At 42.2% G+C, this 18,848-nt stretch overlaps 1 protein-coding gene across 1 annotated transcript in view; it reads left to right on the top strand.

The window, feature by feature from the left end:
- Positions 1-18,848, top strand: part of LOC116974418 — a 271,724-nt gene that overhangs the window by 137,611 nt on the left and 115,265 nt on the right. The window contains exon 3 of the mRNA XM_033022844.1: positions 7,405-10,391. Within this exon, the coding sequence (XP_032878735.1) occupies positions 7,779-10,391 (2,613 nt within the window). The 5' untranslated portion in view covers positions 7,405-7,778. The remainder of the gene's footprint in view (positions 1-7,404; positions 10,392-18,848) is intronic.

Raw genomic sequence — 18,848 nt, forward strand, 5'->3', positions numbered from 1 at the left:
TCTCTCCCTCTATCTCCCTCTCTCCCTCTCTCTCTCTCTCTCTCTCTCCCTCTCTCTCCCCCTCTCCCTCTCTCCCTCTCTCTCCCTCTCTCTCTCCCTCTCTCTCCCTCCCTCCCCCCCTCCCTCCTCCCCTCCTCTCTCCTCTCCCCTCCCTCTCTCCTCCCTCTCTCTCTCTCTCTCTCCCCCTCTCTCGCCCCCTCCCCTCTCTCCTCCCCTCCGCTCCCTCTCTCCCTCTCCTCCCTCTCTCCTCCCTCTCTCCTCCCCTCCTCTCTCTCCCCTCTCTCTCCCCCTCCGCCTCTCTCTCTCCCCTCTCCCTCTCTCCTCTCCCTCTCTGCTCCCCCCCTCTCCTCGTCCCCCCTCTCTCCCTTCCTCTCCCTCTCTCCTTCCCCCCTCTCTCCTCCCTCCCTCTCCAACCGCCCCTCTCTCTCCCCTCTCTCTCTCTTCCTTTCTCCCCCTCTCTCTCCCCCTCTCACTCTCCCCCTCTCTCCGTTCCCTCCCTCCCACCCCTTCTCTCTTCACCCTCTCTCCCACCTCACTCTCCCCCTTTCCTCTCTCCCCTCTCCCTCCTCTCCCTCCCCAGTCTCTCCCCCTGTCTCACCCTCTATCTCTCTCTCTCTTTCCCCCTCCTTCTCTATCTCCCCCTCTCTCTCCCCCTCTCTTCTCTCTCTCCCCCTCTCTCTTTCCCCCTCCTTCTCTATCCCCCCCCTCTTTCGAATGGAACTGATTGTTCAAGTTCAAGTGAGTTTAGTGTCATGTGTCCCTGATAGGACAATGAAATTCTTGCTTTGCTTCAGCACACAGAACATAGTAGGCATTTGCTACAAAACAGATCAGTGTGTCCATATACCATAATATAAATATATACACACATGAGTAAATAAACTGATAACAGATAAAGTGCAAATAACAGATAATGGGTTCTTAATGATCAGAGTTTTGTCCGAGCCAGGTTTAATAGCCTGATGGCTGTGGGGAAGTAGCTATTCCTGAAACTGGTCGTTGCAGTCTTCAGGCTCCTGTACCTTCTACCTGAAGGTAGCAGGGAGATGAGTGTATGGCCAGGATGGTGTGGGTCTTTGATGATACTGCCAACCTTTTTGAGGCAGCGACTGCGATAAATCCCCTCGATGGAAGGAAGGTCAGAGCCGATGATGGACTGGGCAGTGTTTACTACTTTTTGTAGTCTTTTTCTCTCCGCTCAAGTTGCTGAACCAAGCCACGATGCAACCGGTCAGCATGCTCTCTACTGTGCACCTGTAGAAGTTAGAGAGAGTTCTCCTTGACAAACCGACTCTCCGTAATCTTCTCAGGAAGTAGAGGCGCTGATGTGCTTTCTTGATAATTGCACTAGTGTTCTCAGACCAGGAAAGATCTTCAGAGATGTGTACGCCCAGGAATTTGAAGCCCTTGACCCTTTCAACCAAGTTCATCCAAGGTTTCTGATTGGGAAATACTCGGAAGGTTTTTGTAGGGATGCAGTCCTCCACACATTTCTTTATGAAGTCTGTAACGACTGTGGAGTATTCGTTCAAGTCCGTTGCCGAGTCCTTGAACTCGGATTGCATTGCCAATATTAATGATTATGACTGATTAAAATGTTGTGAAGCTGTTATTAATCTCTTAACACCAGATAAATGCTGTCAAAAACATTGCCAATGTTTCTGATCAGCCCTTTCCTGTTTGCCGGTTAATTGAACCGGCGGGTTATGTTTAAAAAAAAAGGCATTATCCTTCTCATTATGTAACCTCAGTACCTTGTTTTAACTGCATGCCAAAGTGGAAGCACACTGATAAATTGATTTAAATCAAAGTATTGCCTAAATGAACTGGTATTTCACCATGAGAATCATAAATGCTCTCAGGCAGATTTCTGCTGGAAATCTTAAGCAGCAATGATGTAGCAGAAAAATTAAGTGACTAGCATGGAAATATCAAATAGATGTTAATGCTTACAAAAGATCAATGTTGAAAATAAGTGCTGCAGCTGCAGTTGATTTCAGTCATGAAATGTCAAGGCCAAGTGATTATTGCTTCCACTTCTGCTAAAATGTATGACAATGTGCACAGGCTGTTCTTGACTGCTGTATAATTTATGCCCACTCAATAGTTTGAACAAATTCTCCAATACATTTTTTTTCCTGTGAAGTAGCAAGCAGTAAATTTGTGATTAAAAATAAATATTTGAAAAGTGCTTAATATCTGGCAGATTTCCATGGTTGTTGAAGTAATAAGGGGACAGAATAATTACTAATGAAATATTCAAATGCAGTAGCTGATGAGTGATAACCAAAAGAGAGGTAGAAAAGGAAATCAATTATTTTGTAGTGCTCTCTAGCTGCTGAATTGTATTTAAATACTTATGTATTTGCCTATCAAGGAAAAAAAATCTGCTGGTGGTAACAGATAATTCCTTTTCTTCCCCACCTCCTACATGGCACGCATACACGCACGCATACACCCATCCATACACACTCGGGTTTGCTCAGCATTCAATTAGAAGTCATCACCATAGGTAGAAGTCAGAGTTATTCTCCTACTTAATTGTCTTCTGGCATTGGAATTACAATAGATATATTCTTAGAATAAGGAAGTGATGTAAATCTAAAGCAAAATAATAGTTATTTTTAATAGAAGGAAATTATTTTAAATCTCACCAGAACCTTTTGAGTTAGATTACTGTCTAAAGCAATGATTTTGAACTTCTGAAACAAAGAATGGAAATATGTGGCACAAAATAACCCATTTGGTGAATATGCAGATAGTGCTTTTTTGCAGTGAGAGTGTACAATAGGTAAGTAGGCCATTTGACACGATAGAAAATAGGTGTCTCTACTGCATATTTTTCTTTTAATCATTAATTTATGGAATTATTATTTATATGATGTGCACTTTGAAGAATGAATTAATTGCTATGTTCCTGGATAAATAATAATTTTTATATAGACAAAAAAATATGGATTTTGCTCTCGTCCATTGATCAGAAGAAGAAAATGGTGCACTCAGCTGTCTGAGATTATTAGAATTCCTTGATTTTATATGAACTGTATCATTGCCATAATTATTAGACTATGAGCAAATCAGAGAGTAATTTTTGCAATTAATGCAGTTTCAGACTAGAATCTGCTCCAATGTATTCTTATGCTTAGTTAAAAAAAAAAATATTCAGTAAGAATCTCTTACACTGAGTTAAGCATTATTTGGCTGTAAGAGAGCATTTTACTTGCAGCTACACTTTTGAAAGGAATGTTATGTTCCCAGAGAATTGTGGTGGTGAAAATTGCGTTGAACGTTTTAGGTTCAGGTTTCTACATACACTTCTCCAGCTGGAAGCAACACCTTACGAGGTGTTCATTTGTGAGATGTAAGTGTTGCTGGCAAAGACAGCATTTATTTTCCAATAAATATTTTTGGTAGCCTAGCTTGATATGCTAAACTACTTCTAAAGATGCACAATCTCTTGTGTCCAGTTTGAGATGTTACAAATGTAGGGGGTGGAAGGCATGCGGGAGATTGAGTGGACGGGTTAACATGGAGTATGGGCAGAATTGGGATGGCCGATGGTGTAGAGAGATGGTGTAAGGAAGAGAAAAGAATTAGAGAATTGCTTGAGAGAGGAGGAGTGTAGCAAAGCACTGAGTCTCAACCAGACACCTGGAGTTAACTACTTAGTTTGAAAGCTGGGGCTTCCCAACCTGCCCCTCCATCTATTAGCATGAGGTGGCAGCAGGATTAGCACAGTGACTGAATTCTGGGACAAGTGAAAATTGCTTTCATTTTGGGCCTGCGACTCCATCCGATATCTGGATCCAGTTTCATCCAGTGTTACATAAGTCCTTAAATTACTTATGGGCCACTTAGTCGATTTTTCAGCTGACTGCCGGCGACTGTCAAGTTACCAGCAGTCGCCTGAAAAACCGGCAATTGGAACGGTGACTGTCATAGTGGAGACAACACACAAACACATCGCTTCCTTCACTAGCCCGTTATGCAGGCGGGGGACAGGGCAAGTGGGGGGAGCGCTGCCTAAAAAATTCACAAGGTGCAAAGCCAAGATGATACAGATACACACCGCGATGAACAGGAAGGTTGGTGCTGTAAAAAGACGGTTGGAGCACAGTGTACAGTAAGTCCTTTAAAAGAGGGGGGGAGTGAGAGGGGGGGGGGGGAGAAGGGGAAGAAGGAGTGGAGACAACTTTTAACAAGTCAGAGATACATGGCTGTGAAGCTCGGCGGACATTTAACATTACCGGTCAGTTATCCTTGGTTCTGAAAACTATTGCTTACCTTTTTTTCCCCCAATGAGCCAATTAAATTCACAGGTCAACACCGGCTACAACCTGCGATAGTCTCCTGCAGTCGTCTATGTGGGACAGGCCCATTAATGCCACATTGACAACATTTGAGCTTGAGATTCTACCCAGGTCTAAAATTTAAACCTGTAAAGTTGACTCTGTTTTACTTCCCACTGAGTACTTCCAACAATTTCTGTCTTTTTTGACATTTACAACAAAAGTTTTTTTAATTCCATCATGGTCACTGAAACTGTGAGGCAGCAGCACTAACTGCTGTATCACTGTGCTGCCCAGTCAAACACAGACTTGCCTTCCTCTGCTCTCTGCTCTTCTCCCAAGGTTCAGGGCTCCTCAGAACATCTCATTAAAAAAAAACTATTTCTGGCATGAGAGCTTAGTCATGAGTGTAACCAAGTTAGTTCATCATTGGCCGCATGATCAACAGGAGTGGCGAGGATGCACAAGAGGTCTGAATTGGAGAAACTCAGCAACCCGTGTGGTTCTAGAAGCTAATCAAATACAACAACAAAAGAAGTAGGAGCAGGAGTAGACCACCAAGCCCTTCAAGCCTGTCCCACCATTCAAGATGATTATGGCTGATTTGTGCCTGCCTCAGCTCCTGCTCTGTGCCATTTCCCAATAACCCTCAACTCTTATTTTTCGTACATATCTATCTCCACCTTAAAGGGGTGGGAGATTGCAACCTTCACATGGTCTACCCTCTTTCGACTAATGCAATCAACCCGACGTGCACAAACAAATAGATGTGGTGTTTTGTTAGGCAGTGCATGCCATACGCAAGAAGAAGAAGTCCACCTTAAATATTTCTAATAACTTGTCCTCCGCCACCCTCTGAGGTAGAAAACTCTAAAAAGTCATTATCCTCTGTGAGAAATGTCTACGCCCCCCACTTTTAAATGCCCAGCCCCTTATTTTGTACCTGTCATCCACTTGTTTGTGAATCTCCATCTAGTGAAAATATCTCCATTACAACCCATGTATGCAACCCATCCTCCAACGCAATATTCCACCACTCACCCGTTCCCCCAACGCAACCCGTTCCCCCTACGCAATATTCCACCACTCACCCATTTCCCCTCATCCTCGAGCACTCCCTCCCCCTCCTCTCCTGTGTGGGAGGGGAGGAGGGGAGGGGGGGGGGAATGGGGTGGGCGGCGGGGGGGGGGGGGGGGGGGATGTGGTGTTGGAGGGGAGGAGGGGTGTGTGTGGACGGGGAGGTGTAGGTGGGAAAGGGTAGGTGGGCGGGGGAGGTGTGTGTGGGCGGGGGGGGTGTGTGGGCGGGGGGGGGGTGGGCAGGGGGGCTTGGGGGGGGGAAGGGTGTGTGGGCATTGGAGGGGACACTCAACCAATCGGAACTTGGTACACTCGCAGCACAGGAGAACAGTGAGTGAACTGGCAAAAATCATAGCGCTATCGCAAACCGTTTTTGCACAATTAGAAAGCCAACCAAAACGGAAGATAACAAGATCATAGTTTTATTTATGTATAGATATTATTGGAGGTTGCAAAGGCAAAGGACCAATGAAAAATACTGATAACCGTTCAACTGTGCAATTAAAACTCGTTACCGTATATCCCGAAGATGAAGAGGCACCCCCATTATGAGATGCTACACTTTGAAAAAAGGCTGGCGGGACAGGATCAAGGGTTTGGTTTAGTCAGTAGAAAGGAAGATGTGAAACTTCTTCAAGGAGGCAATCTGGACCAGGGAGCCTCCATCTTCGCCTGTCCCACAATGTGCTGTGCGGTTCAGGTCTGAGGGACGGGGACGGAGATCACATAATGGAGAGAGAGAGAGAGAGAGAGAGACCGGGATGGAGTAGCCAGCCTTCTGCCCAGTAGCTACCCGCCAACCACCACCCACCGGTTGTGCCTGTGCCGAAGGACACCGTGGCTGGCTGGCAGGACGGCCGGTAGAAGGCGCTGAGGTGATGGCCTATTCCGCTGTCTGGTCCCGGCGGCTGCTTGCAGCCACCCAGGTCAGTTGCGTGTCCCGCGAAAGGCTGCAGTTCCCAGGTCGGCTCGCTTGCCCCAGGTCTGGCTGCAGCGTCCAGGTCGCCTGCGGGCCCCGGGACTGGCTGCAGTTCCCAGGTCGCGAAAACTAATTGAAAAAAAATACACCTGCGGGCCGGATGAGTTTGGGTTACGGGCCAGATCTGGGCCATAGGTTGCCGACCCCTGTGTTAGGCCTCATTGTCCCCCCCCATCATGTTTTAAAAACGATTTAGCCAAAGTATCTTTCTGGGCTAACAAGCTAACCTTTGGCCTCCAAGACGCAGGTACATTTTCGGGCCATATTTTAGGGTAAAAAATAACGTCTTCATTGCCGGGAAATACGGTAATTGCATCTACATTTTAAAAAATCATGATTGATCTTACAGTTGTTCAACGACCTGCTCGTGAAATAGCGCAGACTTTTGATGGAATAGGTTACGTTTTCTCACCACTAATTAATTGCCAGACGTTCAATGCATTTTTATTAGCTAAGCATTTTGACATTAACCAAAAATTGGCTATTTTCTGGATGCATGTATAGATTTTCAAGTGCTTAATAGACACATTGATCTGAGGAAGTGCCAATTTTAAGGATGTTGGTTGAAAGTCTCAAAAATGTTAACCACTTTTAATTATTTATCCACTGTAGCACCAAGTGTACGTTTTTGCAGTGCAGCTGTTTTTTGACATTCTGGAATTGCTTTTAATGTGTTCTGAAATAGACAACATTAAAAAGAAAAGGCAACTATGGGGACTATCCTAATACAACAGTGGAATTAGTTTGAAAGATGCAGAGTGACATTAAATACCGCTGATAATTTCATGTTATCAATATTTTGTGGAAAATAATGTTTGATCTTTCCTGTGATATAATACATAAGCAATTATATTTTGTTACTAAAGCAGTTAAAAGCTTGTTTTCTAATACTTTATACTTTTTAGAATGCAAAGTAATGTTGGCCCTATATCTGAATTGTTTGGTTCTTCAGAAGGTATCAGATTTGTGTTACATTTGTCATTTCAGTATATTTTATGTACTTGGCAAATGTTCAGATAGTTGGCACTGATGGTCTCCTTCTGTGTATAATTTTTGCAGGTTCCGCAAGTCAACTGACAGTTACATTAAGGAATAAACAGCAGGAACAAAGATAACAAAGCTGATTTGTTGATTTGTTTTCAAGTGATAAAGAATGACAAGGATGAATATGAAAGAAAAGAACAATTCATGAATGAAGAATACAGCAGTGAGAAGGTCAAAAGTACTTTTGATCTGCCAAGTTGGCTGAGGAAAGATGCTCTGTTTCATACGGCTCTTTTACTAACAAATTATCAAAGAAATAAGTACATTATCAACGGAAGTTTTTATGTTTCTAGTCTAAAAATACAAAAACATATTTGACATCTATTCATCGCAGACCATTGATTAAATGGCCTGTTAATAATTTAAAGTGACAGCAAGAGAGATTGAAGATGACGTCCTCAGTTATTAACAGCATGTTCAGCACTGACAAAGAGGGCAACAAACAGGAAAAAAAGAATAACAATGATCAGCCAATGGGAACAGATGGAGACAGTAATGCAAATCAAATAGTATCCCAGATTCCTACAATAGAAGAAAAGGAAAAGATAAATAATCTAACAGCTGACAATATGAATGAACAACGTCAGGTGCCACAGAATATACTATTGCCAAATGAATTTCTGGATGTTTCTTTGAATCAAGATGGGGCACCTCAAGCAACCGATGTTCGAGGTGAAATGGGAAAAAGTACCAACCTGGAGTTTACAGAACATCATCTCCCCACCATAATTGAAAGTGCAGAACTCAGACAAACCGTAGCAACCATGCACCATGAGAAAGCTTGTAGTTCACAGTGTCTTAACAAGGAAAATTGGGAATATGTTCCAGGTGAAGCTACCGGTGTTCCTCAAATTGAAAAGGATTGTTATTCTACAGGAAAGAATAGTTATGCAGCTGACGCTGCTGTTGAACTACAGCAGCCAAAAACAGATGTTGCAGACAAAATTGAAAAAAATCATTTCAAACATTTGTCATTTAAGGACTCTTCTTCCACCAATTCTCTAGAAAAACCTAATGAAAAGCAGACATCACCAGAAAGAGTTGTTGGGTGTTTATCTGAGGATGTCTCAATGATTAGTTGTTGTGCTGAGTCTGTGAATTTTCAAGAATTCTGCATGGATGTCAATAGTATGTATAATTCACAGCATACAACACCCTATCTGGTCAGAGCCATGTCTCCATCTGATCCACTTGACTTGACCTCAGATGTATTTAATTCTAACATGCCTACCTCAAAAAATATGAATTCAGTCCTAGAGACCCAAACAAATGTAGAAAGACAACCTGACTTCAAAAGCATGATTCAATGTGAAAGGATAGAATCTGCTGTGTGTTCAGATGGCGAACTGCTGGTGCCCATTAATAAATTGGAAGTCCAGGTAAACCTAAATGCATTATCCAACCAATATAACATAAATACTGATTACAGTTGTCATTCTGTGAGTAACTGGCAGGAAACAGCTGAATTTTTGCAGAACGTTCAAAACAAGAGAGATATTTTTAAGGGAAATGGGAGTACAGACCCTTGTGATGTTAGTCAACAATCACCTCCATCGGAAACCGAAGAGGAAATGCAGCTGAATGATCTACAAGACAGCACAACAGGGCAATACGTTAAGAGCCCTCAAGAACACCTATTAGAAACTTCTGCCAAAGGCTGCTCAGTATTTGAAAACACTGCCTCCGTATTGTTGAGTCAGGTTTGTAAAGAAAGAAAGCAGGCTGAATATGGTGCCCAGCATTTTATTGGGCCACCTGAAAAACTTGGAAGTTTTTTTTCAAATGTTAGTAATGATTTGACTGGCACAGATTCTACTAATTTTGGAGTTACATGTGAGGCAGAAAACTATGTTGAAATTGTTAAGCTACCATGCACAGGAACTGATACATTTTCTAAGCACGAATTTAACAGCCATTTTGATATCTTTGAAATCAATGTGATTAGAAGTGAAGACACAAAGCACTCTTTAGAGACTGATGGCAGTCTACTAAAACATGAAACAGATCAAGTGAAAAGCATGACTAAAATGACAGAAAAGAAAGATTCTGATGAGCTGAAAATCACAGAGTCGGGCAAATCAAAGCAACATATTTCTGAGTCGGGTTCAGTTCTAGATGTGGCAGCATTGTTGACATCAAAAGATGAAATTGGTCAGCATAGCAATGAAACTTCCACAAGAAAGACAGAAAGACCAATTCAACAGAAAGTGAATGAAATAAATAGTAATTTAATCATAACTCTGGAAAATCTGCCACAAAGTGTTTCTGCGGACCATCGGCCTACTGAAAACCTACTGGTCTCAATGGGTTCAAATTCCACTCTTAGTACTTGCCCACAGTTTCAACAGATGATAAGTATGCAAGTTACTGATCATGCCCCAAATTCTGCTTTTGAACAGCTCTCGTTACTACATGCTGGAAAATTGCCAGAACCTGTGCCTATCCCTCTTTCAGGGAAAATGCAGTCATTAAATTCATTCTCTAAAGTTCTTGATAAAGCTGTTTATAATAGCGGAATCCCAAAGCCAATTATACAGTATCCCAGGACTGTGCTAACACACAAAGGAGAAGCAGAAATGAATGACCAACCCAAGTATGAAGGGGCAACTGAAGCTAAACTCATTCCAAAACCCAAATATGTAAGACCGAAAATAATAACATATATTCGAAAACCAATTCAGGTGAAACCACTTGATATTATGCACAATGACATGGGACTGTCTTCAAAACTTTCAACATGGTCCGAATCAATTGCTAAACCGTCCGTTTTAAAAGAATTCAAGTCATGTGAAAATAAACCTCTCTCAGTGCTCAGTGTTCCTGGTTCTTCTCACGACAGATATAAACCAGAATTACAAAGAACTAAGATATATACAACCGGATTGATGGTATCTGGAATTAAACCACCTGGTCGGAAAACTTTTCCCAGGATGATCCCTACTTCCGGTGAGATCACATTAAAGAAATCTACTGAAACATGTATCGAGGAGAGCATTTCTGAGGTAAGAACAACATTTAACATTTTGGATATATGTGTTTGAGTTCAATATTGACAAATTAAACTTAATTAGCATACTGAAAAAAATACAAAGTACTGGAGTAACTGAATGGATCATGCGGCATGTCTGGAGAACATGGATAGGCGACATTTCGGGTCGAGACCCTTCGTCAGATTGATTGTGGAGGGGGGGGGGGGAAGAAAGCTTGATAAGCCGAGAGGCAGGACAAAGTGTGGCAGGCCATAGGATGACATAACAAGGGCCTGCCACACTTTGACCTGCTTTTCTCTTTTTCCAGTTTTCTTCTACCCCTTACAGTCAGTCTAAAGAAGGTTCTCGACCCAAATCCTTGTCTATCCATGTTCTCCAGAGATGCTTTTTGACCTGCTGAGTTACTCCAGTACTTTGTGCCCTTTTGTGAATCTGCAATTCTTTGTTTCTACATTTTGGTTAGTATACTGTTTTCCCATGCAGATTTCATATTCGAGAGACAGTGGATGGTATTTATTTACATTTTAACATCTTTACCTGGACAAAATACAGCAAAAGCTTCATTTGAGTGAGATAACCAATTGAAGCAATTAGTCTTTGCCTTTTCCCTTTTTTTAAAGAAGTTTCACAATTGCCATATTTCCATCCTCTGACAATGTCTGTGGCATGAGAGGATTGAAAAATGACAGTGAGAATCCATCTCATTCCTCCCTTGGTAGGTTAAAGTGAATGGGATATAGTTGATCAGGATTTTGCAGTTTAACTGCTTAGAGAAAGTTAGGCCCCTTAATATAGTCCCAGAAAAGAGATAATTTCCAAAGCTGAGTGTTTTGTCTTCATAATATCACTCCTCTCTTTTATTAAGCCAGATATTTATTAAAAACTGTGCCTGCATCTTCCAACTTCACACAACTTTTTTTTAATGGGCTGACCTTTCCTTTGATCTTCTCTTTCCTTTCATGTCTTTAAATCATATCTTTGAATCTTACGGTCAATTTACTTCAAAGCTCATACCTTCTGCGTTCTATTTTGCCTTTTACCTTTGTGAAAATGCTCACAGTTTCTCATCACCTGTCAAGCTGGAAAAAGTGGCTGGGTCTCAATTTTCAAGACTTTGTATGGCAGCAGGATCTTGACAAAAGCAAGACAGTAAATGGGCCAAAAAAACTACTGAGAACACCTTTGACGACTGCTAAGCCATCCTCCCAGCCTAGTCATTTGTCAAAACTATCAGAATGCTTTGAAATGCCTAATATTCTTAAGCATCCAAAGATTATTAAAAATGAAATAAGCAAATTAAAAAATATTATACATTTTAAAAGGAATAAGAAATATAGAGCAATAAGAACTGAATAGAAATAAAAAGAACTATAAATCAGCTAATAACATGTAAAAACTTTCAAATAATTTTGAACAGTTACAGCAAATGCAGGTCATTAATGTAACTTATTCTTATTAACTTCCCTGAAGAAGGGCCCTGACCCGAAACATCACCTACTCATGTGTTTCAGAGATGCTGTCTGGCCCACAGAGTTACTCCAGCATTTTGTGTCTTTTATTTACTTTTTTCCTTATACCAGAAGAGCTGATTGAATCAAATTTAGTTGGGCATCCATTGCCAGGTTTAACTTGGCACAGAGCCTATGAACGAATTCTCCACACAAGTGCTGAGGAATATCAGCAAGTTCACACTCCCAATGGTAGACTTAATGACAGATTTGCCACAGGAACCCGTCAACAAGATTGAGAATTCTGTATTTGGTGCAAATACACTGGCCCGCAGACTTACTGGTGTTTATATGAGTATAAACACGAGCAGTAGGATTCAGTGCAAAGTTTCCTAACAGTAAGAACGATGACTGTATAATATTAAATGTGTGAGTAATTCAAATAGTTGAAATAGTAAAGCAGGAACTGGAGGGAATCATTCCCCTCCTAAAAATAAAATACTGCATGTGTTGGAAAGCGGAAAACAATCAGCAGGTCATTCAGCAGCAGAACGGCTAGCAAAACCAAAGTGAGTTCTGAAGAAGGGCAATATCCAAACTTTTATATTTCCTTTCGTTCTGCAGATGCTGCCCACTTTGCAGAATATTTGAAGGGTTTTCTAAGTGCTTTTTAAATTATGACGAGTTAATTGTTTGTTTTTAAGTAGGCCCATTTAACGATTTTTTAGATTCAGTAATTATTTATTACCAAAACACTGCCATGTCTCTGTGCTATGGTTTTGAAGGTATGCTCAAAATTTTTAGATCTGTTGTAGCATGTTCTCGGACCAATTGAATCCACAATCAAGAAACTATAAGAATAAAAAGAAAAAAAATGCTGCAAATACTGGAAATGTTTAAAACTGAATATTATGGATATTCCTGGTCATTGTGCAATTTCAGTCCATCTGCCTCTTCAGCATTTCCAAGGGTTTAAGAACAGTGGTCATTGGAAGTTCTCTGCAACTGCATCCTGCTGTCCCCATACATTCAGACAGTATACTTAATTAACAATGTGGTATTAAGGCCCCACAAATCAGTTCATATAGTTGATTCAACCTCAACCCATATCATATCATATATTAAAGAGTTCCCCCATCATAGAGGCTAAAGTCCATATTTATAAATGTCACATTCATAATTTTGTTTCTGAGTTTTTGTGTGAACATCAGTATAAGATATGATTTACTTTTTAATGAAATAGAGGGTTTTGCTGTGAATATATTCTGAATTTATGTATCTGAGAAATGCCACAGACATAACAACTCTTCTGCAGTTTCCTTAAAGTATTCAACAAGTGTAATATTTGACCCAGAAGTGTTAAGATTCGCCTACATAATTGGAGAAAAGTCTTTGGGGAAGGACAATTCGGCCAAAGTTAATGCATAATTCTGTGTGTTGAGATCGATATAAAAAACACTATTAAGTTAGCGTTTGGTTTAAATGTAGGTTGAATCATCATTTTTTCTGATATTTTCTTGGTAACTAACAATAGTCCAAATTAGATGGTGTATTTTGAAGTGTTCCTTCCACACAGAGAAGATTATATTACTGTGCATTAATAAAAAATATTTAAAATCCATGGATGAAATTTAAAATGCAATAGTGATCATTCAGTTAACCTATACAAAATGTTTAGGAAGCATTTAGTATAGCTGGTAAGATGACCAACCTTAAAAAAGCTTAATTGTTATCAAATTACCCTGTAACAGCAATTTTGTTTGATCAAAGATTGCTTTATTAAGGATTTGACCCTTTGAGATGTATAGTAATTTGCATCTAATGATTAAAGTATGATTACACAGTGAAGGATACCTCTGTAATCTTTTTGAAGGCTGTTGGAGAAAGCACTTAGGAAGATGAGATCAGATACAAATCACTTTAGCAGTTTTACTGCAGCAAGTAAACAACCTAGAGAGCAACAGTTAGCTGCTATATACTGACATAGTGAAGCTACACCATATTTATACTACAGGTGGTAACATCGATCATTAATAAAATATGAACATGACATTTTTCTTCAGCATGATGATGTTGAGTATTGTTGGTGATGCACTTACCCAGGCAAGTGGAGTAGTATTTTCTCGAAAACCAGACACAAATACGCTGAGATTTTTACATTTTCGGTGGCAGTTTTAAGAAGTACTAGACTAAGTGGGACCCGTTGGTCACCCACACAGGAGGGCTGGTCACCCAACGCAATATTCCGCCTCTCCACCAATTCCAACATTGCTGGGCGGGGGAGGGGGGCTTTCTGTTGCGCTAGTATGGGTGTTGTGGGCCGAAGGGTCTGGTTTCCAGAGAAACTGCCAGATATTGTGCCCAAAACAGGTGCAGCCTCTGTGAGAGAGAAGGGGGAGAGGGTGGACTGAATGGATTATTGGGCTGGCAGTTCAGTGAGTCATGGCTGGATGGCTGGCAGTTCCCTTACTCAGAGCTGGTGGGCTGGCAGGCTGGCAGTGCAGTCACTCACGGCTGGTGGGCTGGCAGTTGACTTCCTCACGACTGGTGAGCTGGCAGTGCAGTCACTCACGGCTGGTGGGCTGGCAGGTCAGTCACTTACAGCTGGTGAGCTGGCAGTTCACTTACTCACGGCTGGTGGGCTGGCAGTGCAGTCACTCCACGGCTGCTGGGCTGGCAGTTCAGTCACTTACAGCTGGTGAGCTGGCAGTTCATTAACTCACGGCTGGTGGGCTGGCAGTGCAGTCAATCACGGCTGCTGGGCTGGCAGTTCAGTCACTTACAGCTGGTGGGCTGGCAGTTCACTTACTCAGGGCTGGTGGGCTGGCAGGCTGGCAGTGCAGTCACTCACGGTTGGTGGGCTAGCAGTTCAGTCACTTACAGCTGGTGGGCTGGCAGTTCACTTACTCACGGCTGGTGGGCTGGCAGTGCAGTCAGTCACGGCTGGTGTGGTGGCAGTTCATTCAGTCACCCCTCCTCCCTTCATCCCCCCACTCTGCTCATTGCCATTCCCCTCCCCCCCACGCATTCAGCCCATCTCCCGACAACCTCCCTTCATGCACTCTTAGCGGCTCTCCCACAGAACAGCCATTCCTGCCTATTAAGTTCCCATTGTGATGAAGAACACGCAGGCATGAAAAGTGGAAAAAGGATTTATTAAATTTTAAATGTGAATGACTTAAAATATAAGAACAATTTAAATGTTAAAGATGAGAATTATTAAGTTCCTTCTTGTTGTGTCTCTTGTTGTGTTCTGCTGCTCACTGCCTCTTGATGGCTATTTGCTGTTGATAAAAAAAAAGAGACAATTTTAAAATAGAGATTGAGTGATTATAATTTGTTGTAATTCTCAATCCTCTGGTCTCACTGAAAAATTTGTGCAAAACATTTGTTTGAGGCGGGGCTGTCGGGGTGGGGTGGGGGGTGGCAAACGTCCTGCAGCCAAGGGAGGGGGACGGCTTCAGGCGGGGGCTCACGTGGGCTGATGAGTGAGGGGGTGTCCTGCAGCGGGAGATGGGGGCGGCTTCAGGAGGGGGAGCATCCTATAGCCAGGCAGAGGGCAGCGTCTTGAGATGGGGATGCCAGTGGGGGGGGGGGGGGGGCGGTGAGCGACCCACTCATGGCCTCTGGACTCACTGCCTTGGAACTAACTCATGGTCTCTGCACTGACCCACTCACTCAATCATGGCCTCTGGACTGACATACTGAATCACGGCTTGTGGACTGACTGACATGCCCGACTTCTGGAGTCACGTCCGACTTTTGTAAACTGAAAACTGTAACATCCACATTGAGGAACAGCTTCTTCCTGACAGCCATCAGGCTATTAAACATAACGAATAAGCCTTGAACTACAAAATACTATTATTTGTACTATTTGTTATTTGTTGATCACACACACACCCTCCACCTCACACAGACACTCACACACACACACACAGACTCTCTCACACAGACACTCACACACACACAGCCTCTCACACACATACACAGACACAGACTCTCAGACACACACACAGATTCTCAGACACACACACAGACTCACACACACACACACACACACACACACACACACACACACAGACTCACACACGCGCACACACACACACACACACACACAGACTCACACACACAGACACACACACACACACACACACACACACACACTCACACACACAGATTCACACACATACACACACACACACACACACACACACACAGACTCACAACCAATACTAAAATGCCAAGTAACTTCAGAATGTGGTAAAACATAGTGTGTAAACCGAATGATTCAAACGTTTAAAGTCTCCTGTAGAGACTGCTGCTTCTGAAGCAAAAACGTGATTTAAATAACGTCCAACAAACACACTCACCATAGACAGAGCAGTCAGCTCTCTTGAATTATTCAACAACGTCTTCACTATGCCTTTTGCAGTCAGCGCCATCTTGCCACGAACCGGAAATGACGCACTCAGCTCCATCTTGCCGGAAATGACGTTATCGGCGCCATCTTGCCACTAAGCGGAAGTCACGGAATGAGTGCCAATTTTGCAATTAAACACAGTCCTGATCTAATAAAATGTTTATTCACACTTTATCCATCCGAAAACTGTTGCAACGATTTTAAAAACCAAGACAGGCAATTTGACAACCACTTTACAATCAATCCATTTTCTGAACACAAACTTTTTAAAAGGCAAGGCAAACAATTTGGCAACCACTTTACAACCAATCCGTTTTCTGAACACAAACTTTTTAAAAGGCAAGGCAAACAATTAGGCAGCCACTTTACAATCAATCCATTTTCTGAACACAAACTTTTTAAAAGGCAAGGCAAGGCAAACAATTTGGCAGCCACTTTGCAACCAATCCATTTTCTGAACACAAACGTTTTAAAAGGCAAGGCAAACAATTTGGCGGCCACTTTACAATCAATCCATTTTCTGAACACTTTTTAAAAGGCAAGGCAAACAATTTGGCAGCCACTTTACAAGCAATCCATTTTCTGAACACTTTTTAAAAGGCAAGGCAAACAATTTGGCGGCCACTTTACAATCAATCCATTTTCTGAACACTTTTTAAAAGGCAAGGCAAACAATTTGGCGGCCACTTTACAAGCAATCCATTTTCTGAACACCTTTTAAAAGGCAAGGCAAACAATTTGGCAGCCACTTTGCAATCAATCCATTTTCTGAATATTTTCTAAAAGGCAAGGCAAACAATTTGGCAGCCACTTTGCAACCAATCCATTTTCTGAACACTTTTTAAAAGGCAAGGCAAACAATTTGGCGGCCACTTTACAAGCAATCCATTTTCTGAACACTTTTTAAAAGGCAAGGCAAACAATTTGGCAGCCACTTTGCAATCAATCCATTTTCTGAATATTTTCTAAAAGGCAAGGCAAACAATTTGGCAGCCACTTTGCAACCAATCCATTTTCTGAACACTTTTTAAAAGGCAAGGCAAACAATTTGGCAGCCACTTTGCAAACAATCCATTTTCTGAACACTTTTTAAAAGGCAAGGCAAACAATTTGGCAGCCACTTTGCAACCAATCCATTTTCTGAACACAAACGTTTTAAAAGGCAAGGCAAACAATTTGGCAGCCACTTTACAACCAATCCATTTTCTGAACACTTTTTAAAAGGCAAGGCAAACAATTTGGCAGCCACTTTGCAACCAATCCATTTTCTGAACACAAACTTTTTAAAAGGCAAGGCAAACAATTTGGCAGCCACTTTACAACCAATCCATTTTCTGAACACAAACTTATTAAAAAGGCAGGGCAAACAATTTGGCAGCCACTTTGCAACCAATCCATTTTCTGAACACAAACGTTTTAAAAGGCAAGGCAAACAATTTGGCGGCCACTTTACAACCAATCCAATTTCTGAACACTTTTTAAAAGGCAAGGCAAACAATTTGGCAGCCACTTTACAATCAATCCATTTTCTGAACACTTTTTTAAAAGGCAAGGTAAACAATTTGGCAGCCACTTTGCAATCAATCCACTTTCTGAACACTTTCTAAAAGGCAAGGCAAACAATTTGGCAGCCACTTTGCAACCAATCCATTTTCTGAACACTTTTTAAAAGGCAAGGCAAACAATTTGGCAGCCACTTTGCAACCAATCCATTTTCTGAACACTTTTTAAAAGGCAAGGCAAACAATTTGGCAACCACTTTACAACCAATCCATTTTCTGAACACTTTTTAAAAGCCAAGGCAAACAATTTGGCAACCACTTTACAACCACATCGAGGGGACTCACCATCGAGTAGACGTGCGTTCAGTGTTATTCGCAGCTCAGGGAGCTGTGACCCTCTCGCTTCCACCATCTCGCAGAGACTGAGTGAGGCACGAGACTTCCGGGTTTTATAGTCCCTCCCCCCTGCCGTCAGCGGGAGCAGCAAAGAGAATGGTGACATTTTTAAAAACATTAATAACTCTCTGATTTTTCATCGATGGGAAAAATCCTCTGGTCCAGTCCGGCGGAGGATGCATCTGAGCGAGGTGGCCAAAAATGACGGTCGTAAGTGGCGGCGTTCCCTCGGAAATCACGAAACAGAAAGAGAAAGCGGTCAAGATCTTAGTTTTAGTAATATAGATATCTATATTACTAAAAGTCTGATCTTGACTGCTTTTGGCCCACTGTGCTGCGATTTCTGAGAGAACGCCGCCACCTACGGCCGACATTTTTGGCCACCTTGCTCAGAGCCCCCCTCCGCCTTCCGGGACCAGAGGATTTTTCCCATCGATGACAAATCAGAGAGATATTAATGTTTTTTTTTAAATCCCCATTCTCTCTACTGCCCCCGCTGGCGGCAGGGGGGACGGAGGAGGGACTATAAAACCTGGAAGTGTCGTGCCTCACTCATTCTCTGCCAGACCCAGGAAGCGAGAGGGTCACGGCTCTCTGAGCTGTGAATAACACTGAACGCACGTCACTCCACGGTGAATCCCCTCGATGTGGCTGCTGCCAAATTGTTTGCCTTTTTATTTAAAGTTTGTGTTCACAAAAT

The sequence above is a fragment of the Amblyraja radiata genome, chromosome 6 (assembly GCF_010909765.2).
Source record: "Amblyraja radiata isolate CabotCenter1 chromosome 6, sAmbRad1.1.pri, whole genome shotgun sequence".
NCBI lineage: Eukaryota > Metazoa > Chordata > Chondrichthyes > Rajiformes > Rajidae > Amblyraja > Amblyraja radiata.